A 24,198-nucleotide genomic window follows, 5' to 3' on the forward strand; every position below is an offset into this window, starting at 1 on the left:
TGTATCCCTTGATACAAATTACAGTTTTATAAAGAGTAGTGCTGCAAAGGCAGCTGCTTTTGCTTGTCTGTGTCACATGGGGGAGAGGCCCTTGCAGAAGGTCATTTTAGGTGTTGACTAGAAAGTCTGATCAGGCCTTTGTTATTTAAATAAGTAACTTTAAGCTAACAACAGACAGCACTGACAAAGAATGATTTTTAAATAGAATGCTTTTTAAAACATCTTTATAGTCTTCTCTTTTTGTAACATCTTTCTGTTTGGAAAGAGAAACAATTAATTTAAATAAACAAAACAAACCCCCAGAAAAAGCTTTTTATTTTCAGGAGTTCACAAACTTGTCCAGCATTTCAGTTTACTCTAGTGAGACAAAGTTAAAATCAAATTCTCTAATTTATGGGAATTATTCTGTTTTTGCAGCCTACATGTCTGAGCTAAACTGTAGATATCCTTTTGAAAACAATGAAGTCCCATTATGAAGGCCTCTGAGTTGGCTGCAATACCTGTGCAATGATTGTGAGCAATTTTCAGAAAATAAAAAAACCAGGAACTAGTTTAACACTCCAGCAATTCTTTAATGTGTGGTGTCTGGATGGAAAAGTGACTGGAAAAATTGCTGTATAATGTTTTCCGATGGCTTTTATGTCTATGTATTTATAGATGTTTTTTCATCCAGTTTTTACACAGGTTCCATTGTGATTTGAGCATATGGGATAGAGACAGGAATCTTAATCCCGTTTCAAAAGCTGATACTTTCAACATATTTCTGAATAAAAATCTAGTGTACAACTTTCAAGGCTTTTAGAAGTATGGCTGATAATGCTTTTCTGTGTCAGAGGCTGGAGGGATTAATTTGTTTGTAGTACAAGTGAAGATAGTAAACTCATACTCATGTTCTACAAGTAGAATTCCAATGGAAGTAAAAGACTTTAAAATTAATGGTTTTGAGTAAGTTGTGTGCTGCTTTATGTCAATCTTCCTTCAAAACAGGCTTCAACTGATATAACTAACTCGGCACAAACTTTAGGCAGTAGGTTATTAATATAATAACATTATTCTGTTAAATTGCATGCAGACCATCCCATATAACAACACCTCTATAGTATTGTGGAAGTATGTTAATGCAGTACACCGTTTAACAATTTACTGCTGTTTGGGTTGCAGAATTTTAGTCTGCAGAATATCTTCTTGTCTACACAGATTTTTTTTTTTTTTTTAAACATTCTCAGTAGTTAAATTTTCTAATTTAATATGCAACTGCAATAGGATATTGGTAGGAAATAGCTGCCTGCAAACTAAGATAAGGGACAAGTATGTCAACTTTGGGATATGTGGGAAGTAACAAATTTGGCTAAACGACTCCAAGGCAGGCATTTTGTACAGCTTGTAGATTTCTTGTGTTCGAAAGACTGTTTGTGTTTAGGCTAGAAAGCTGCAGTTGAATATAGTTCACTACTGAATTCCCGCTCTGTTGTAATCTCCTTTTTTCAAATTGACTTCTGACTTTCACTAACCAAAACAAAACCTTTATTTTTCTATAGTACCGGTGTTAAAGAGGAAACCAGAAATTAAAGGCACTGGAATCAGCAAAGACACTTCTAGAGAAAGTGGAGAAGGTAGAGAATGGAGCTGCAGACTCTACAGGAGGCTCTGAAAGTGGAAATACAGGTTCACCAGGTAATTTGTATTCTTTCTTGCTTTATACTTTCAAGTAATAGCAGCATTAGTACTGCTGATAGTACTACTACTAATGGTAGCATTAAGTAATAGCACTACAACTATAGTAATAATTGTTTTATAAGCTTGAAACTACTTTAGAATTTTAAACTCTGCATTTTGACCCCACCACCTGTTGTTTTTAGCAAATGTGAAAAATCTACATATTGGGCTGTGGGTGGGGATTTTTTTTTTTTTTAATATTTTGTAGCAGTGGTAAAAACATTTGGAAAACTCTGTTCAGCACCTTCAGTCTGGAAGGTTTTTCTAATGTTCTGAAGCCAACTTCAGTATTCAGTTGGCAATGGAAGAATATGGTGGAGGAACTTTCAAGCAAAATGTGCATAGTGCTGCATAGTCTCATCTGGTGCTTCTCTTCTGAAGTGTCTTCTACTTTAGTACCTTCTGAACTTGTAATTGTATAGTTTTACTAACCAAAACATAGTGCTTAGGCTCAGAAATTTTTACATGTTGGGTCTTTTTACTGGTAGCCTGTCCGTTGCTATATGGCAGTAGAGTTGCAGTTTGCCATTCCATTACAATACAAATGAGAAACATTAATAATAATAATAATACCTATTTTGGAAAGTGTAAGAGGACATATGCATATTAACTCTTGGAACAAAATTGTTACAGCCATAAACACAGAGTAGCTGCCAACTCGAAATGTGAAATTTATCAATGAGAACTTTTCTAAAGACAGTTCTCCAAGTATTTCTATTGGATATCTGAAACTCACAACTGTTACACAAGGGATAAAAGAAAAATGATGGGTTACAGTGACTAGTGTAACCCATCTAGCAGTGCATCAGCACTGCTAGATCACATACCATACTACCCTAGCCAAACAAAAGGAAGAAGGTGGGAGCAGTAGCATATCCCCCACCTCTGCAAAAAGGCTTGGAGCAGCTCTGTATTCTGAAGTCTAGTAACCTGCCAAGAAAGGCAGAAAGCAGAACAGGCATAAATACAACTCATCTGAGAAGAGAGGACATGGTGGGGCTTTAGCTTTACTTTCTCCTTCACTTCAGCTTCATTGCAGATAACAGAATGGCAGATCTCCACGTTATCTGCTACATGTACTCTGTCCCAGAGAAAAGCTTCATCCAAAATGACTTTATCACCTGTTATACATCACCAAGCACAAATACATAACATGGATTACACTGATTAGTGTAACCCATGATATAAAATTTGGAAAATGTTTCCAAATTACATGATGACTTGTCTAAATAAGTGTTCTAGATGACTTGTTCAGTAGTTGCAGCAATGATGAGCATAGTGCAAGAACTTGAATGGGTGGATTAGTAAAATGAAGCTATGTATGCTTTAACAAGACACAACTTTCAGCCAGAGAGAAAAACCTGAAAAAGCTAAAGATGAATTTCCAGAACTACAGACAAGTATTTTGCTCTCCTCAGAAACTCCAAGGCCCTCGCATTCAAAACTTCAGTGAAGTTTTGTTACAGGGGTAAGGAAATTCTGAAATTACCCATGGCCTTTAGCTGCAGGCATTTACATGTTTAAGGCCAGTAACTATTCTTTTCAAGTATTATCTGCTGTATGGTGATCAGAATGCTAGTCACACTTGTGTTTGTGTAACAGCATTTACCCTTTGTGTGTATCTTTATTTCCCTTTACGCCTAAGCTAACCAAAAATTTTAAGACTACAAATTTTGAATAATCTTTAGCATCTGTTCATAATGATGATGATGAACAGGGATGAAGACTGGAAAATGTCCAAAAAGACTTTTTTTTTTTTTTAACAACTTTAAGGTTTTTTTGACCCTGGTTGCCTTAGCTTTGCCCAATCCTCATTAAAAGTGAGGTCTGCACTGAAATCAGCTTCAATTAAATTTGGTTTTAGTTGGTGAAACTAGACAAGCCATTATATCAGAAGGTTGTCTTTTTTTCTTCAAGATACTGTATATTCCCATAATCAAGGCTAAGAACAAGTCTAAATGTTTGCAATGGAAAACAACACTTGCAGCAACATGTTGGGTGCTTCAGTATACTTTTCTTGAACTGTGCATGAGTGGTTACTGCTGTGCTCTTCAAATGGCCACTGATAGAAATTAAACTGGTTTTGGCACCAAAAAGAAGAAATCTTCAAATGAAGTGCTTGAACTTTATTGTATATCTTTAAATTTTGTAACTTAGAGATACGATATATCCCTTCTTTTGGCAGCGCTGGGGATTTGTGGAGAGCTGTCTCACTCGTCATCTTTTACTTATCTAATATTTCTTTTTCTGAGGACTCTTTAAAAAAGCTTGCCAACGCTCAGACAGTCATAGTTTGTTGTCCCCTTGTAAGCAGTGGACAGGTATCAATGATGAGTGTACAGAGTTCAGCTCTGCACGGTGAGCAAAGCCTCCAGCTTCCTGATGCAGTGTGTCACTTGTGACTGCTTACATAGCTGTAGAAAGTGGTGCTCAGTATGACTGTATTTTTGTTTGTAGAATAGCTTCTTGTTTCCTGCCTATTCCAATTCACCTCCAGAACTCTGTCTGAAGTGTTGATGGTGCTGCTTTGGCAAAGCGTATCTTAAACTACCAGTAAAGACCCAAAGGAAGTGTTCAGTTGTTTAGAAAAAGCTACTTTTTTTTTTTCGTTTCGATGATCAAAGAATCCTCCAGAAGTGAAGTCTGACCAGGTTACTTTCTATATCAGAGGACATCCTGAATATTCAAATATCTTCCATGTCAAAGCTTGCCCTGAGAAGAGATGCATCAAATCTAAGTAGTTCATTCTGCTACTGTTTTGACTTAATTAAGGTTATTTTGAAACAGTCTGCTCTTCATAGTTTTGATCACAAGAGGCGTTAAAAGAGTTATATTTAGCTATTCTCACAGAAGGATTGGGCTTCATGGGTGACTCCTCGAGCTGATGTGTGGAGAGAACCTAAAACATCCTTTTCTTTATCTCATTTCATAGCAAAAAGATCAGTAGGTTTTAAAATATCTTAAATTTAGCTTGCATTTGGGGTCAGTGCAAAATAACATTTTTTTTTTTTGTGATTGGATGACACAGTGTTGTGTGGTCCATAAATTTAGCAATACTTCATGAACAGTGCACAGTCACTGACTGTATTGTCTTATGACTGAGTCTGTACAAGCACTTTGTGTAAAAACAGATTTGTTGCTTGTCAAACTGATGTGGCAGAAAGCACCAAGGAAAAATAAGCTAAGCATGTAAGCAAAAGGGTAGCATAGCACCTTAGCTCCTGTGACACTGAATGGTGGCATGAGGAAACAATAATATTCAGTGTAGATAAATGCCAAGTGATGCTCTTTGGGAAAACAGTCCCAGTTTTACACCTGCAGTAGCAGGCTGTGAATTAGCTATTAACACTGTGGAAGGAGTTCTTGTGGTACAGAGTACCTGAATGTTGCATGCAGTTTTAAACTTTGTCTCCAGATGATAGAGATGAACTAGAGAAGTACGGGGAAGAGTGCTAAGAGTGAATGAAGCAATGGAATGATTCGTGCATGAGGAGACTTCCAATCTGAAGAAGCAATGACTGGTGGGGGAATATGTGGTGTGGAAAAAATGTAGGAAGAAGATGAATAGAGAAAGTCATAGAATTATAGAATATCTCGAGTTGGAAGGGATCCATAAGGATCATCGAGTCCAACTTCCAGCTCTTCTTGGCTCGAGTCAAGACTGGTTTTCCATAATCTTATTTGCCTCTCGTGCTTGCATTATCAGGAGGCAGATTCAAAAGAAAAAGGAGGTCCTTTTACATGAGTCCTGTAGTTTAACTTTGGAACTTATTGTCACAGTATCTTGAGTGTTTTCCTGAGTTCAAAAAGTATTTAAGTCAGATTAATGGAAGAAAAGTGTGTTACTAGCTATTAAACCTAAGACATAATAATAAAATGCACCAGTACAGGTTAGGAGGCGATCTGCTAGAGAGCAGCTCCATGGAGAAGTACCTTGGAGTCCTGGTGGACAACGAGTTATACATGGGACAGCAATGTGCCCTTGTGGCCAAGAAGGCCAATGGTATCCTGGGATGCATTAAGAGGAGTGTGTCCAGCAGATCGAGGGAGGACCTCCTCCCCTTCTACTCTACCCTGGTGAGACCTCACCGGGAGTATTGCGTTCAGTTCTGGGCTCCCCAGTTCAAGAGGGACAGAGATTTACTGGAGAGAGTCCAACGGAGGGCTACGAGGATGATTAAGGTACTGGAACACCTGCCTTATGAGGAAAGGTTGAGACACCTGGGGCTTTTTAGTCTGCAGAAGAGAAGACTGAGAGAGGATCTGATTAATGTGTATAAATATATGAGGGCTGGGTGTCAAGAGGAAAGGGGCACCCTCTTTTCACTTGTGCCCTGCGATAGGACAAGGGGCAATGGATGCAAGCTAGAGCACAGGAAGTTCAATCTCAACATGAGGAAGGACTTCTTTACTGTAAGGGTTCCAGAGTACTGGAACAGGCTCCCCAGAGAGATTGTGGAGTCTTGTTCTCTGGAGACTTTCAAGGCCCATCTGGATGCGTTCCTGTGTAACCTGCCCTAGATTGGTCCTGCTCTGGCAGGGGGGTTGGACTCGATGATCTCCAGAGGTCCTTTCCAACCCCTAACATCTATGATTCTATGTTAATCTTCGAAGACGTCGGAGATGTAAATTTCTGAAAGATGGGAGATAACACTCTGCTTGTCCAGCATACGCATCATGCTGATGCCTCTGTTTGCTATTGGCTAGTACTATAAAGAAAATGCAGCAGGTAAACCTGTGGTCTGACGCAGAATTCTTTGTGTTACGCTTTTTTTTCATTAATACCATTTTTAGGATGTGAAATGAAATAAACTTTTAAAGAGAATTAATTGACAAAGTCTGAATTCTCTGAGTGGTATCAATGCAGGTGGAATGAAACATCTATTTTTCTTGCTTGCTTTGTTCTTCTGTTTCTCACTCCTTTTCCTGGTGCTGATGAGCAAATGGGGAAGAAAGTACAGAATTTACACTGTTCTTTGCATGTGTGGAAGGGACATAGCAATGTGATGAATAAATGTGGCTGTAACCAATAAAGAAATTGGGAATTTTTGGTTTACATTGCCTCTTCATTCTGGGCTCTGGTTTTCTTTGGTGACAGCCTAGTAACTTTTTCCTTGCTTAGCAATAGACAGCATTCTCCTGCAGCTCCCTGAAGGAAATGAAGGAGGAAGAATAGTGAATGGCAACCATCTGTCTGCTTTCCCTTGGATGTGGAGGGCATCTCTTCTACAATGATCTCAATCTCTCTCTGAGGGACAAAAGTGGCAAAGATACTTCTGAACGTGGGTCTTCCATGTGGTACCAGCCAAGTCAACACACAGGCAGACCCTTAGTACTTGAAACATTCTGCTCTTGAATATACAAACAGCTTTTGTGTCCACAGCGGTTATCTGTGATTTGTGTTTCTTGAGACTGCAAGCAAAGAAGGCAGCACTTCTAGAGGAGACACAGCTATTAGATGATTTTACCCAGCTGGCTTATATTGTCCTTAAAAGGCATCACTTGTTAAAGAGCTGTTTAGAGAAGGAGCAAAAGTGTGGTGGCTTAGTGTGGTAATTTTACTATATTAGTAAGAATGGGTTCAGAAATTATATAACACTGGATTCCAGGCCTTGCTGTTGAAATGCTGTATACTGAATATTTTGCTTTTACAAAGATTCTTCAAAAATGATGAATTTTAAACTGTTCAACAAGATCTGTAATGAAAATCTTTATTGTATTGTTGCATCTTTTTTTCTTTCTAGAAATTGGTTGCCCAAATGAAGCAAGATCCACAGGTAACTATTTATTTTTATTTTGCATTATTTACTCTTAAAAATACAGGAAATAACAGTGCATGAAGCTTGAGAATTTTAGATATTTCTTGATAATGTTCTTCCTTGCTAACACAGTGTTTAGAAAAAACTATTAGGAACAAGTGTTTAAACAATGACTGTTGGATAGTTTATAACAAAAACAAAACTTTTGCCTTTATGGAGCCTTTTGCCTAATATTCTTGATAGTTTAAATCGAGCAACTCTTGCAGGCTATGGTGCAGTTCAAACATGCACTGTTTCTGATTCTGTTGGAAGCTGCTCTTTATAAAACCTGCCATTACTAGAATTCCACTTTTTTGAGTACCAGAAGTTTCACAGTCGTACAAGAAGAGATAGGATATTCCATCCAAGAAATTTTGTCCAAATAAAGAATGTAGCTTAAGGTTGTGTTCAGATTGCCTGTCTTAAGTATCCAACTTCAGCACTGTAGTGTCCAAAGAGTGGGCACTTGGCCTTTGGATGTTTCAGAGCTACTGAAGCTGGATAACTAGATTCCTTGCTTAGACAGCAGAAGTCATCCCTTTCCCAATGACTGTGTGAGGAGACTGGGTTATCTTGTACAGCAATTAAGCACTCCAGTGTGCTGAATAGGAGTTCTCTAACCAGTCTGAAATGTTGAGTGGAGGGATGAAGGCAGCTCACTTGAGGCTTGCTGTTAAGTGCTTCCATCCCCATATGATACTAAATGCTCTTTACTTTTCTGAGCATGTATTTTTCTGAGCTCAGTGGAGTGGGAAGACAGCTTTTTGTAACAGCCAAGTAGTTAGACCCCTGACAGGGAGGGATGAGCAGGGAGTAGGGTGGTATTGGAAAATCTCCTTTCTAGAACTTCCTTATTCTGATGGGATTTGGGTAGGGTCTGCTACTCTTAGTTGCTGGGCAAGTGTGCTAATGATTAGCCTGCAGTTTGCTTTCAGTTCATATCTGCTGAAAGCCAGGTCATGCTGCAAGCAGCCATGCAAAGTTCCTGGAGCCAGGAAGAGTAAATCTGGTCCCTGCTTGCAATGCTCTTAATGAATTTTTATCCCAGATTATTAAGTGGAATCTAGAAGAAGGGAGGATGACTGGTCAATATCTGGTTTTGCTAGAATTGTGTGTATATAGGAGAATACTATCTACAAGCTGAGATTGTAACACATTTCAGAATTGTATGGAGGAATATAAAAATAGGGAAGTTGTCCTGAGCATGAAGTTCCTGTAACAATATTAGTTCTATGTTTTAATATTCCTGTGTAGCACAGCAAACTGCGTAATCTAGTGTAAAGAGTTTACAATGTAATGAGAACAAAAAAGTGGAAAAAGAGAAAAATGCAGGGAAGCTTGCTTCCCTGTCATTTTTCTGCAGAGCTTCCCAGGCTTTAAACTGAGGACAGATTTTTAATCTTTATTTTATTTTTAGTAGGAAAGAAATAGTCCTGGTAAAAAAAAATTGTTTTCTGACTGCATCTTTATAGTGATGCCTGTGGCTTTCAAATCTTAAACTTAAGAAAGTGCTATTGTAAGCAAAATGCTGATATGAATGATGTGCTAAGGCAAATGTAATTCTCTTAAATACAGTCTAAGGCATAAACATACATGGAAATGAAGACTTAGATATGTTTTCCTTCATTTGACACATGTGTCAATTAAGATTGAATAGATACGTTTGCTGATGCTCTACACAGTCAATTGTATGATACTGTCTTTGCATAAGTAGCATAGGTGAGAATGCTTTAGGTAACATACCATAGTATACTATTGTATACAATATGATACTATTGTATTACGTATTAACAAACATCTATTGTTTAATTTGTAAGCTCGATGAAATGTACAAATGGGCTTTATAATGCAGTAAGCACTAATGGATGTTTTAATGAAATCTTCATTCCAAACTGGGTTGTCTCTCTGAGTGCTAGAAAGGACCTCTGATTATTGTTGCACTCAGTGACTTAAGTAAGGCTTTGTTGAGCCTCTTGAATTTTATTGGCTGTACATCCAGAAGTGCTGTATTTGTAGTACACTATGCAAGAAAAAAAACAAAACAAAAAACAAACCACCTTCCTGCTACTACTCTATGTTAACAAATGGAATATCTTTCTCACAGATATTTTTTCTTTCTAATCAGAATGCTGATTTGAAGAAACAGCTTCATGAACTTCAAGCCAAAATCACAGCTCTGAGTGAGAAACAGGTAGGGAAAGAGAGATGTATTTTTAATACTCTGTTATCAAGATGTCTCTTTTCCCAGCTTCCAAGAGAGCTACTAAATTTTTAAGTGCAAAAATAAGTGTGTGCAACCAGATATTTTTGATTTTTATTTGATTTCTCAACAAAAGATAGTATGAGTTATTGTGAGTCTACCAATCAAGCAACTAGTGTTATCGGGGAAGCTATAGCAATTTTTCTTGTGTTGAAACTAGTATTTTATATTAAGGGAGCTGGGAAACGGAATGAATTTTGTCACTTACTTTATTATCGTGAAACTTATCCTAAGCCAGACCATTCTGGTTTGGGCAAATCTTTAAGTTTTGTCTTAGCTGATCCACACTGTGCATCTGGATGAGTATGCTGGAATTTTTCTTTGTGTCTGGACCAACTAAATTCATGTCAGTTATGGGTACCTAATAGACAGTTTGGAAATTAGTTGTGTTTTTTTACCATGATAAATGATACCACCATTGTCTTACGTTTGCCATTTGGTAGGAATTCTCTTTGACAGGTTTAAAGTATGAGTAATAATTACAACTGAATGCTTAACAGAAGGATTGTGGGACTTGAAGATGCATCTTGAGGGTAACTAGGAGAAAAATAAGTAACATTGAGAGATCTACAAAACTTGTTCTCACTTATTGTTTTTAAAAAACCAAAACAGCAACACACACAAAAAACCTTATACACAACCCTCCCCAAAAAACTAAACTGACTTAAGCAGTCCCTCAATTGTATTGCTATTGTGTCAATAACGGAACCAAATTAGGTCATTGGATAACACCTTTGAAGAGGGGAAACATTTTAGAACATGTGCATGGGTAAGAATACAGTTATGCATCAGTGTCACATCTAGATACCTGCATTCGTCTGTTGTTATCTGCATGTGTTCTGAGAGTTACCTTTCCTAAGGAAATGGGCAGACAGTGATTAATACTTATCTAGAAATTTTGTTTACTCAAAAATTATAGTATGTTTTAGTAGTGGAACAGTGAATCTAGGAAGAAACATGTAGGGATAATAAAGAAAATTATTTTTTAATGAGAATACTAATTCAACAAAAACTGAGGTTTTGCTGATGCAATGGCATGCCTCTCTTGAAGATGATTTATTCTCTAAAACCAGCATGAGCCTCTGCATGTGGCTATGTCTCACAGCAAGCAGCTTCAGAATTCTCTGGTAAGCTCTGGAGGCCCATGGTAATTTCAAAATTAGCTTGCCTTGATGCCACAGAGCAAGTCACATGGGCAGCAGGGACAGGCAGTGAGATAGTGAGTGGAAGGTAAGAAAGAAGTAAGTATATCTTACTGTAACTTTTAAACTTGGATTCATAACTCTTTAAAGTTATGTTACAGAGTGGTCTATACTAACATGTATTTTCAATTACCCATCACCAGAAATGCAGCTGTATCTTTTCTGCTGTGAATTACAGCTAAAGTAATAGAGCGCACTTGTTCATGGGATGAACGTGGGCTAAGTTTCCAAAAGACACTGAAAAATGTTTCTGACTTCACTTACACCACACAGCGAATGCAATCAATATGAAGACACAGTCCAATTTCCTTCTTTGTATTTTTATGGTTTTTATTATCAGTAGAACTTCTCTGATTGTTGAAGCTTAAATATTTTGTTATATCTACCACTGGACCACAGAGCTGCCAGTGTCCCAGATGATAGTGTTGTTAAAGACGTATGGCTGCTAAAATGCAATGGTCACGGCAAGTGTGAGTTCCAGAAAAAAACCCACAACTTAGCAATGCAGAGAAATGCTCACTCCCTCTTATTTGTAGGAATCTGTTGTATAGACATCTGTGGCTTAGCAATGCAGAGTTGAGCAGCATTTTAGAGACTACAGCAAAGCCGTTTCTTCTGCTCTCGCTTTCATTTCTCTTCAGGAAAAATAATTATTATCAATTGTTTTATGGGGAGAATATTATCCAACAATTTAATTTTCACACTGCATGGAGAAACATGCAGTTTTGCATAGTAAATAAATGCTTTAAATGATGCAGGGCATTTCTTAAGGAGCAGTGCGACACGTGTTATCTGTACTCTTGTTTAGAGCCAAGTAAGTATTCATGATGTCTGTTGTTAGATGAATAAATTCTTGAGGGCCTAACTCCACTGTGGACAGTTACAGGAGGCATAATTGTCACTGTTCGATAAGCTTTTAATGAAGTGTGAAAAACTAAAGTTCCAGCCTGTGTGGTGTCCCTACTTGGAGAGTGGCGTGGAGCTGAGACCCTGGTGTTAGGGAGGCAGAATACTGAAATATTTCTGGCTTATTATGTCAGCCTAATGTACTGTTCTTCTTTGCTCTCTTATTTAATGAAGTTGCATGAAGACTTGTGCAAGAACCAAGTCAGTAGTAGGTTAGCTAAAAGCTTTTAGTTGCTTTAGGACTTCTTTCTGTTTCTGAAGCGTTGTGAGAGTAGTGCTGACACTTGCTGCCAGTCACTGCAGTGATTCATAGTGGCTTAGGTTTCTTGCTGAGAATTAATAATGACAGCTCTGTTTAGAAGTTCGTGAAACTGAAGAGATCTGGCAAAGTACAAAAAGAAAGCAAGTAGGCTGTGCAGCGTGTAGGCTTAAACCTAAAGAAATTTGTTAGCTGATGCAGGGTTAAACTGTTGTAGCATAAGGTATGTCATATATTTATATGGTTTTTGAAAATGTGAAAGAGGTGAAAATAAATGCTCTGATTTGTTTCACCTGAGAGATGATGGAGCGATGTATGGTGATTGTGTTAGCATATGGAAGAAAAACTTCAAAAAGAGAAAAAACTTGTTTGCAGATAATTTGCATTTAAAGGGCAGTAAACATGAATCCTTCAGACAATTATTTTCCTCTGCTGGTCTCTTTGTTATTACCACAGAGTTGTAAACTGTGCTTACCTTATTTTTCTGATCTGGGAGCAATAAGGTGAATTCAGTTTAACAGTCTTGTTCCTCAGCTGTAAACATGAGTGCTGCAGTTTGGAAACCCTGAATGCATTGGTTTTAAACTTGCTTTCCTCTTTCTTCCCGCACCGGTCTCTTCAATAAAGAGAAGTTGAGTAACTTTTTGCAAACAGTTTTAATTGCCAAATCTAAGCTTGGGTTGTAAATGTGAATTAATTCTGTTGCTGTGTAGCACTGTTTTTTATTATGTTTTCCTATCTTTGTAAGAAAGTCATAGTCTTAGCACTCTTTCCTTCAATTTTTATTCTACAATAGAGTTGTCCTTTGGCATTCTGTTTTGTAGACTTTTACCCACAATTACCTATCAGTACTCAGCTTTTGTCTGGGTTAAATATACTCCTTACAATAAAAAACATAAAGAATGTATTCTTGAATTCTTCCATGAGGAAGTTTACCAGTGTGTACTTTTTTTACTTTGGGGAGGTGGTGTGGCGATTGTTAGCAGCGACGCTAGTGAAAGACTAATGTGGAGCAGGAGGGATGTAATCTTGAAGTAACACCTTTTTTCTGCTTCTTTCCCACCATAGTTAATTAAAAAATTATAATATGATCTTGCAGATATATAATCATTGAATATGTGTCATAACTACTTTTTTCCAGTGACAAGGAAGAGATCATGTTTATTTGAATAAAGAAATGTAAAGAAAGAAGTGGGCAGCAAACAAATGCTTTTTAGCAATCTCATGTCAAATACAGAGGAATTTCTACATCTGTCCTTATCACAATTTCTTGGAAAAATTGGAGCAACATTCTGTCTTAAACGTGGAAGAAAGCTGACAGGAATAGTTTTTTGACCTTATGGTAAAAACATGATGGTGATAAGCATATACTAAAGAAATCGCGTGGCTCTTTCCCCTATATTTGAAAATGAAATGAAAATGTCTCTTATTGTAGTTGCAGTGAAATTCATTGAATCTTCAAGAAAACGGTCTTGTGGAAACTAGACTTGTATTCTAATGCATTTGCTCTTGACATGGAACGAATAAAGTGGATCCCTTTGTTACTTTGATTTCTGAAGAGCTGTATACGCTTGTAGGAAAAAGTACTCAAATAGTTGTTAGCATAGGGATACTTGTGTTTTTCATGGGGGAAAAAGTTTAACATACTTTACTGTGAAGAATAGTTGAAACTGTAGAATGTCATCAGAAAAAAATGCACACTATAAAAGCAAGCTTCTCTCTGTTATTAAGGATAGGCAAATCTAGTGATTTGCTTGTATTTAAAATTTACAGTAAATTGAGGTAGTTGAGGTTATTCAAAGTCCTGTATGTTCAGGGTGAGACTCCTTTTAACCTTGCCACTAGATAGCAAGTGATGGGAAAGGGGATCTGGAGGGGATTTTAAGAATGGTAGTGTAATTTAATCATGATTTTTTTTATAGTTGAATAAATGTAAACACGTGGTTTAGACTGACAAAGGAAACTTGTTATGTAAGACTTCAAAAACTGTCAGGAATAGGTTTAAGCATTAATGTTGCTATATTTATTACACGTACCATAACAGAGTAATGAAGAGATTGGTAATATGCATAAATTCATCCTGTGAGACTGTTCTTGAACGCTTGTCATCTGTAGTAAAGGTGAATTTTTGTGGAGACTTTTTGAACACATTATCAGAAAATTGTACCTGAAACATGTTCCATCATATACTGTAAAGATGAAAGGCAGTGTTTTGGTGAGAGGAAAGTAAGCGCAAGAAAGCTAGAGAGCAGGAGGGAAACTAGGAATAGTTAACAGGTAGGAAAGAGCGCTTTGACATGCTTTTGCATAAGAAGGTAGGCAAGATATTCTTGCATGTTGTAGATACACCTCATGAATACCATGAGAACTTTAGGGCTCAAAATCTGGAAGTAAATAATGAAGTCACTCACTTCTCACTCCTGCCAGTTTTGTCTGGAGTTTCGAATCCCTCCTTTCTTCAAGATCCGTCAAGGGCGTATTAAAATGCCAGTTACTCTGTCAGTAATGGAAGAAGTGTGCATATATGCCATATGAATGTATAGTAACTAATAACTTGAGACAGGTCGTGCTTAATTTCAGTTCCAGTTGTTTATCCAGAACTGTATGGATTACTAAACACCTATCTTTTTTAAGTAAATGGCATGAATGATAAAGATATGCTAATTTCCATGTAACTGCAAGCATCCATTTATGCCAACTGTTATAAAGCAGTCTTAAAATATATGAAAAACAATTTTGCACCTTCTCAGAGTTTGGTTTTATAATGAAATCCTGTAGTGATACACTTAGCTCTGCCTCCTCCCATAATTGACTATTTGTAGATTCCTTTCTTAAACGGTTTGAAGTAGTCATTCATTTTTCCTGTCAAAAAGATAGCGGTCTATCTGGACATAAGGAGGAGAAAGTAAAGTGCCTCTGTGAATTGTCAGACCCTCTCGAACCCTCTGATCAGTGTGAACAACACCTGTTTAGAAGGTGAATGTTTGTTTGAGAAATCTGCATGAGCTTACTATTTTAATCTTTGGTATTTATTTAATTTGCATCCAAATATTGTGTGAAAATGTGAATATACTGACTTCTCATTAAGTTATCATCTTCCATATTCTCAAGATATACTGGCTGAAGCAAATTTTGAATGTTGTACGGATGACTGTAGATAGACAGAGTGCATGCATCTCTCCCTGCTGCCTCTTTTGCCCTGAACTCTTTTGCAAAACTGACGTTATAATTATTTGCATATGACTGAAATATTGCTAAGCTTTCTCAGACCTTTTGTAATGCTTAAATCATGATTAAACCCATGCTCGTATCTAAACTTGGATTTCCTATTCTTCTCTTAATCTAACTCCACCTACACCTCTCACTGTTGGTTTGCAAACTTGATTTTTGCATATCTATTATACGTTAGCACTGGAGTAACTTAGTTTAGGAAATGCAAGTGATCCACTTCATGATATCATTAAAAGAAGAAAAACCCTCCACGCCTTCCCCCTGCTACTCTTCATTTAGCACTGATTTTCTGGCTCAACTTTTAATTTTTGAGTTCATGCTATATTTAAGCCAGATTTGGATGCAGCTGGAGAACTTTTTTAATTGAGACTAGTTGGATACATCTTTCATCTTCATATAAGACAGGGCATAACTCCAAAATAGCCTATGCTGCTTGAAAATCAACACTGTAGATAGAAAATGGGCAGTTAAACTACAATATTTCCTTGAAAATCCCCTGTTGATGGCGAGAGTTGGTTATTAGGTGTTCCTGCATGTTCTGACTTGCTGGATAACCTCACACATCAGTAGTTATTTCAAGGCCTGCTATTTTACTTTTCCCTTTTATACTTGGACGAAAGACAGGCGAAACATCAGATTGTGATGACTGGGATTTAGGATGTTTTGTATAGCACCCTTAAAGGCGTCTTAGCTGGAGGCTGGGAAAAGGGATTAAATCTACTAATGAATTTTTGTAAGTGAAAACAAATTAAAATAACCCATTCTGCTCTGTTCTTCATGCCTCAGTGGAACAACCTCACAGCCACAGAAACAGTATTTTGATTTATTCCAAGTGTATCAGTGTTAGAAGGGGAATCAAATCCAGGGATCTTCTTTTCAGAGCCTTATGGATCTTTAGTTCCTATTGAAGTTGTCTCGTCCCCAGCTCTGCTGAAAACTGTTGAGTTTTGGAAGGGAGAAGAGAGGAGGACAGTGTGTCTAATGCTTAGAATACAGGCAAACATTTGTCTTTGCCATTTGTTCTCTGCTGCCTGGTACTTAATTTGAAAATAAGCCATTTCCTGAGATTGTGCTTTATTGCACTATGAGTTACCAAATGTAATATAGCTATGGGCTAAAATATTTTTATTAGTAAACATTGTCTTATTTAATGGTACTATGCCAAGAACAAGACTGCTGAGGGTAGTCAGCATTAGGTGGTATTTTCCAACATATGGGTTACGTGTTACACCCTCATAGTGCATTGCGGAACCACTTGGTTCAACTCCTCATGCTTATTTTTGAAAAGGACCGAAGTGAATGTGATATATTACATTGCTTCCATTGTGCCAGTTTGGAAGTGGTTTCTGTTACTTGTACTGCTTTACAGGTGGACTGGGAGTCCTTTGTGGTGGACACTGGACAAATAAAGAGGAAATACGCCTTTTTGGAAGTGATTTACAGAGAAGATGGCATACTAAGGAAGCATGAGAGGGCCAAATGCATGTACAATTTTTACAAAAGTTTATTTTAGGGTTTGACTTTTCTATTTGAAATAAATGTTATGTGCCCTTATTGCTGTAGTCACTATGAGGTTTTTTCTTATTTTGTTGTGGAGACTGAGAGACTTGGGCCTCAAAGGGCTTATAGAGAGAACAAACCTTAAGGATTAAAGGGTAAGAATTCCCTTGATGGGATTTCACTAAATCTCTGTGCTTTCTTTTCTATATTGACACTGTTGTAGGGAGAGAATGCAGTGTTCATCCTTAGGAAATATTGGTGTTCACTGAAATTAACCTGGTATACATGTTCTGTCCATAGAAATAATTTAGACTGGTTTATTTTCTTCAAATGTGGGTCAAGTCAATGTGAATTCTACTATTTGTGGGCATTATATATAGTCAGTTTCTTTCAGTATTGTACTTATTTCTGGATTAACTTTTAATGTATTTGTTCTGACTTTCAGAAACTCCAAAAAGTATATAATCTCTTTAGAGCAACTTTTTCCCTGCTGTTGCATTGCAATAACTATTTAACAGAGACACCTGACGGGTTGTCAGGGAAGATAGGTGGCGGTGGTGGAGGCCAGATAGCATGTAGGTTTTCTTGGTGTTTTTTTGTTTTAATTAGATCCGTTATTCTTTGAGCTTTTCTTATTTCCTCCTTCATTCTAAGTCTGTGAAAACTGGTATTGATGTGCAAGGTGTCTTTCTCGAATTCCCCCCCTTATTGTAACATAACAGGTAGATTTAGGCAGTGGTGAGTGCAGAATTCTGACGGAAATTTTGCTGGAATGAAGTTTGAATTACTATGGGGATCAATAGAGAGACAGAGAGAGAGTACTTTCCAGGAGGCAATTCAGACAAGGGAACCTAATTCTTACTGTTCAGTGTTGCCTTTGTGAGGGCCCACCCCTTGCTCCACTGAGTATAGAAAACTTGTAGGAAGATAAGGCTTCAGTTAACTCCTGTGAGTTCATTACCCGTTTTCCCTACAACGTTTATCTGATGTATTCTATGGAAAAGAATTCTTGTTCTATTCTTTTTTTAATAGCGAGAAATGCTACATGTCCTCTTACAGTAGACTTTTGAAAACTAGCAGGAAGAAAGACCTTGAGTTGTAATAAGCACTTCTTCTTTGTCCTGTAAACTCCCTTCAAGGTTAGGTGGGGTAAGTTAGGAACAGTTAAGTAGCTGTGATTAATTTTTTTTCCTCTTCTTTCTCAAGATTTTCTCAGTAAAATGCTGGCAGTGTGTCATAGTAAATGGACACTAGTGTATAAAAGAGTTGGACACAGGCTACCCTATGTAGCAAGGAGAAATGAGCCAGCTTTTTCCTTACCCAATAAGTAAAGCCTCAGTGATGGTGTTTGGGGACAGACCTGTTGGAGAGCAGTGTAGGGGAAAGGGACCTGGGGGTCCTAGTGGACAGCAGGATGACCATGAGCCAGCAATGTGCCCTCGTGGCCAAGAAGGCCAATGGCATCCTGGGGTGTATTAGAAGGGGTGTGGTTAGTAGGTCAAGAGAGGTTCTCCTCCCCCTCTACTCTGCCCTGGTGAGGCCGCATCTGGAATATTGTGTCCAGTTCTGGGCCCCTCAGTTCAAGAAGGACAGGGAACTGCTAGAGAGAGTCCAGTGCAGAGCCACGAAGATGATTAAGGGAGTGGAACATCTCCCTTATGAGGAGAGGCTGAGGGAGCTGGGTCTCTTTAGCTTAGAGAAGAGGAGATTGGGGGGTGACCTCATTAATGTTTATAAATATGTGAAGGGCAAGTGTCATGAGGATGGAGCCAGGCTCTTCTCAGTGATATCCATTGACAGGACAAGGGGCAATGGGTGCAAGCTGGAACACAGGAGGTTCCACATAAATATGAGGAAAAACTTCTTTACAGTGAGGGTAAAGACTGGGTAAGGACTGTGGAGTCTCCTTCTCTGGAGACATTCAAAACCCACGTGGACGCGTTCCTGTGTGATATGGTCTAGGTAATCCTGCTCCGGCAGGGGGATTGGACTAGATGATCTTTCGAGGTCCCTTCCAATCCCTAACATTCTGTGATTCTGTGTTTGTACTGTTGATAGAAGGCAGAACTTGTTTACCTTATTTTGCCTTTAAAAATAAACAGAGAAAAATTACATAGGAACTCTAATATGTAATGTGAATTTTTGAGACATATGCTTTAGGGCTGCTTAATGTCCTACAGAACAGTGAGTGGCTATCCTTTTATTTTAGACTTTTGAAAATTTGAATGCTTGGCAGTATTTAAGCCTATGGAGTGTTGCTCTATATCCATGCACTCTCTTTAGAAATTGCTTCATTTTCGTTCTAGTATGGCAGCTTTTCAGAGCAGCACTTTGTCCTTTAGAGTTGCGGCCAGCCCAGAGCAGTGTGGAAGTGCCTGATTGTCAGCAGCTTTCTAGCATCAAAAGCTACACATATACCTTTGAGCTGGTAACAAACGCTTCAGCAGTCAGCTTGGAGAAAACTACATACTTGAATTCTCTGGCTTCTAAATTTTGTCATGTATCTCAAGAAACAGAAATTCTCCAAGTAAATCATTTGAGGGAAGCTGTTTTACAGCAGTCCGGAACACTAAGCTCCTACCATTTGTCCACTGGGCAATTAAAATTATGTGGCCTAAAGGTACTATGTTCTCTCTTTGAAACTTGGAAACAGTTTTTTCAAATGAGAACGACTTACTGGCTGTCCAAGATTCAGTTCTACCTGCCATATAAGAACTACTTTCTCAATGTCTTGTCTTCTGTAATACGCAGGAATCCTGCACTTGAAGGCTGGTTTGATAGGTGTTTCTCTACAGTGAGACTCCTCAGAACTGAGCTATTGGGGTGCTTTAGTGCATTGAAATTGTCCACTTCAAATGGATGAAAAGCAGCAAAATCTTGCTCTGTCTCAATGTTAGAATTTCTTCTGCTACTAGACCAGGACTGGTGCTTCAATATCTTATGGAGAAAATGGCCCTCTGTAGAGGAACTGGGTATCATGTAAGTGTCAATAATTCTACTGTTGTTTAGAGAACTGAATATTATTCTCTTCTTTTGAACTTCTACCCTACCATTCGGTTACCTATCAAGGTACTGTCATTTGGGACAAAAATTCATTGTAGGTCTGCTTTTAAGATAGGTTTAGGAACTTCAGAAGTTACTGTGTAAAGGATTCTGGTGCACAATATAGTGGAGAAGATTCACTTTAATGAGATACTTATTCAAAAGCAAATGAGGCTATAATTTATATTTATAGATACAGACAGAAATTATTTGAAAGATTTTGTCTATAAAGGTAACTTAGTGTATGTTAATTTTGTTTAAATACTCACTTAGACATGACTATCAGGAAATAGATTTGGAGGTTATAACAGTTTTCTTTATGGAGAACTGGCAAGAAACTTGAGAATTTCTCCCAAATTACTTTTAAATGCATTCAAGTAGTTGTGTAGCTTTTGTCTGACGGAGTTTCAACAGTCAAGAATGAAATTTCTGCAAAAGTCTTAATTTTTGAGCAAAATACAATACAGCTAAATGAGAAATGCTGATACTACAAATTAAATTTTGATCTGTTAATGGAAATATCTTTTTGAGAGGATTTTTAGTTATGATATGAAGTTGTGTCTTTAGGAGCTATTACAAATTTGTAGATCACTTTGAACACTTGCATATTCTCTACACCCTGGAGTGTAGAGCTATGTGCATCTCCTGTTAACAGGAGAGTTGGGTTAGGCCCTCAGCAAGTGTCAATTCAGATTTTAAAATCTAAGGAACCCTATAGCTACAGTCCAGTTAACTTAAAAATTAAGCCATTTGAATTTTTAACCTTGTCTCTATTATTCTTCTTAGTTTAGTAATCTGAAGGCCTTTAAATCCCACTTACATGGAGAACCATAAAGAGAAGACTCTTCAAGAACCCATAGAAATTGGCACTTAGAATGCAAATGTCTCTGGGTAGTGCAAGAGGTCCAGCAGACACACCAACTGCAGCAAGTAAAATGGTCTGTTGGGCAAGCTAGCCTGCGAGCTGGGTGGATCCACAAGCAGAATATTTTTTCTGAGGTCACCAAAAATTCCTAGATATAATGTCAGTCATAAAACTAAAGCACTTAGAGGGAATAAATAGCCAGACATTTTTAGAAACAGTGGTGCTAGCTAAGTTTACCTTACTGGTGCTCTGCAATGCATTTTTCCTGGATAAACCTGGTAAAAACACAGCTGATGGTTTTGTTGTGTGCTTGTTTGTTTTTGTAGTAAATGCCAAATGCGTTGCCTTTATCCTTTGCATTAGGAAGGTGCATTATGGTAATATAAAAATGTGTCAGGTTCTGTATCCCTAAACCTTAATTTTTCTGACAGGAACACAGGCAATAATCAAAGTGTTAAGTCGGATGGCCCTGCAGCAGCAGGGGTGTGGCACTATGTGGGACACCAATGCAGTGTACCTGCTTATTTTTATGTGGTAGCATCACCTTGGACTGCAATATGGCAGTGCTAGGTTTAACTCTGTGTATAATATGCTAGATTTTATATTTGAATAGTAAGGGGCAGTTATTGTCCTCATGTTCAAGAAGAAAGTTTAGAACTTGAAATATGGCATTGCTTTTATTCTGTTTTTTAGTTTTGATTATAAATGCTACTTTTAAACTAAATTCCTTCAGAGCAAGAGTTAGTATTTATTAGGCTTGTACATCCTCTACAATAATCGGGTATGCTCTCAAAGCTCTGATGCTAGAGTACAGTGCATATTAAGTAATCTATGTAGCACTTTTAGAAGGTAAAGGGTAAATAAACATGTTTTGCCCTTTCTTCTTTCTTTATCCTGCTTATCTCTTTCCATTGTACTAAGTGATGTAAACGCTTTTTATTCCATCATTTCATAATGGCTTTTACATAATTTGGACTTAGCTGTGTGGAATTAAACTCTATGTACTTCTCAGAAAAATCTTTGGGTTCCAAATTATTCAAAAGTTGCTTGAATGAAAATTGCTGATCATTTGAAGCCTTGCAGGTGATACAGTCTTCTTCTCCTTCACCTTCATAGTCCTCTTATTTATATCTCTGAATGGTGGCTGTTTTGCTAGCTTTCAAAGTATATATAAATTTCTCTATTCAGGAATGTGTTTTTTGAACAGTATGTGTATTACGGCATTTAGCGGATAGTTAACTTCCCTTCTGACCACTCCGGAGTTAGCAGGAAACCCACTTAACTGACACACATACAGTCATTTTGAGCCTTAGCTTTCAAAAAATATTTTAGTGGGTCAGATGTCTCCAAAACTTCATTACATCCTTTATTTGTCTTTAAATATTAATGATCTACTCATGCAATATGCTGATTAAGACTAGAAAATGCTGAGACAAAAAGTTCATTTTACCACTTATGGTACTCAGCGTATCTCTGTGTTTAGTTACATGTCTCAAACCATGTTAAATATTCTAAGACCTCCTGAATTGAAGTCTGTTCCTTGAAAAGACAAGGTTTGTCTAATTGGTCACATAATCTCTCATAAACTTCTGTATGAGAGGAGAAATGGATTGTGGACTTAAATTTGACACCAGTCTGAGGCATGCGGCAGGGGTGGGTGGGTGGTATTTTCTTCTTTTTTTTTTTTTATCACAATTGTACCTACAACCCACAGGATACAGTGTCTGTGCTTTCTTGGACTGGCTGGGATAGCCAGTAAATCTGTGAAAACTGAACCCTTGCCCCCTCCCTCACATCCTAATATTTTGAAAATTAGTTGTATAAATTTCTATAAAGTTAAATTTCCTTCTAACAGTGTCTAATAGCATCAAATTCTAATGCCATGCGGAAATGCTGGGCACTGTAATAATCTTGGGTTCACTTGGTAAAACTCTACACTAAAACTTGGTATCCCTACTGCCATGTCAGACTGAAAGACGAATGCAATTAACTTGGACCAGAATGGGGACAGGAGTGTGTCTGAACCAAAGGTAAGAGGAAGGGAGAACTGCAGAGGCCTTGGGGGAAGCCCTTGTAGGAGCCAGTTCTGAGGAGGAAGCTTGCACTAAGGTTGATGTTGTGTTACTTGAGGTATTTTTTCTTATCAGCAGGTTTGGGTATGGGGTATGTGTACTTTTGTTTGAAGATTTGGTAGGAGCTTGGCCCATTCTCAGATGGTCTTTGTCTGCCTCGCTGGGGCTGAGGGGGAGGACACAGCATTTGTTCTCTGACTGTAGCTTACTCTCCCATATTGAAGAAGTCATGATGTAAGATGTTTATTGATACCAAGAGAAGTTTGCCTCTGGTGCATGGATTTGGATTGTAAGAGCAGTTGCACCCAAAAGCACTTTAAACTCTTCAGAACAGTTGCAGTCCTGTTTGTTCATCTAATTTTGATTTGCTCAGTGTTTCCCAGTGTCCATTACTGCTTTCATACCTGCTTTTAAGGGAAGCTCTCGAACTGTGCCATGTGTTTACCTCATCCCTACTTGGACTATTCCTGTTCCCTGGAGATGAAGCCCTTTTTGCAGCCCTGGAGATGAAGTGCCTTGTGCAGCCCACTTGTTTCTGGAGGTCAGCAAGGAGGAAAAACTGCAGAGAGAGGAGTGGGATGCGTTACCTGAAAGGATGGTGCAGCTTGTGCATATCCTGTTTGCGCTGACTTATGCTGCAGTGGTTTGCAACTGTGTAATGTCCCCAAAGCAAACCTGTGCTTCCAATGTGCTGGGAAAGCTGCAAAGACAGTAAGCATCAAATGTAGTGTCATAAGAAATAAAAATTGCCTATTATAAGGCTTTAGATAATTTAATGTTTGTATTTAAACTGCTTTAGTAAGGAGTCAAATTAAGTGCTATAGGAAACAAGGTAATAAGAAAGTATCTTTAAAAGTAATCTTTTTTTTTTTCCACAGTGCATTCTGTTACCTTGCCTGTTTAAAAATACAGGTTGTTTTGAAATCTTTTATTTTGTAGGGCTGAGCGCATTTCAATAAATCATTTAATCAATTGATATGTGGCCTATAATTTATAGAAAAAGTTAATCACTCTCTATGTTGCCCATTATAAAAGATAAACATTTCTTTAAGAAGCTTTTGTACTTTCATTTTTGCTACAGGCCTTTGGTAACTCAGACCAGAGAAGTACCTGCTTTTTTAATAAACGTTCATCTTGTACTAGAAATAGTCTCCAAACCTGCTTTTTAAAAACTGCTATTTTCTTTGTCTTTTCCTAGTGGTCCTTGAAAGATCATAAGCAGGTTGCTGAAGAAACGTCTATTTAAGAACATCCTGTGGTTGGGCTGATGCTAAGACTTTGTAGTGTCTGGAGTTACTGAAGCACTACGCAGGAGTGAGGAAAATCAGGTTGCACTTCTTTACTTTG

General features: G+C 37.8%; 1 protein-coding gene across 12 annotated transcripts in view; it reads left to right on the forward strand.

The window, feature by feature from the left end:
• Nucleotides 1–24,198, forward strand: part of PHF21A (PHD finger protein 21A) — a 142,849-nt gene that overhangs the window by 35,249 nt on the left and 83,402 nt on the right. For 8 of the 12 annotated variants that reach the window (XM_068399678.1, XM_068399677.1, XM_068399686.1 and 5 more), the window contains 3 exons: nucleotides 1,539–1,674; nucleotides 7,461–7,493; nucleotides 9,619–9,705. In XM_068399678.1, the coding sequence (XP_068255779.1) occupies nucleotides 1,621–1,674; nucleotides 7,461–7,493; nucleotides 9,619–9,705 (174 nt within the window). In that variant the 5' untranslated portion in view covers nucleotides 1,539–1,620. The remainder of the gene's footprint in view (nucleotides 1–1,538; nucleotides 1,675–7,460; nucleotides 7,494–9,618; nucleotides 9,706–24,198) is intronic. The other 4 variants (XM_068399687.1, XM_068399684.1, XM_068399688.1 and 1 more) reach the window with 1 other exon arrangement.

Source organism: Nyctibius grandis, chromosome 4 (genome assembly GCF_013368605.1).
Source record: "Nyctibius grandis isolate bNycGra1 chromosome 4, bNycGra1.pri, whole genome shotgun sequence".
NCBI classification, from domain to species: Eukaryota; Metazoa; Chordata; class Aves; order Nyctibiiformes; family Nyctibiidae; genus Nyctibius; species Nyctibius grandis.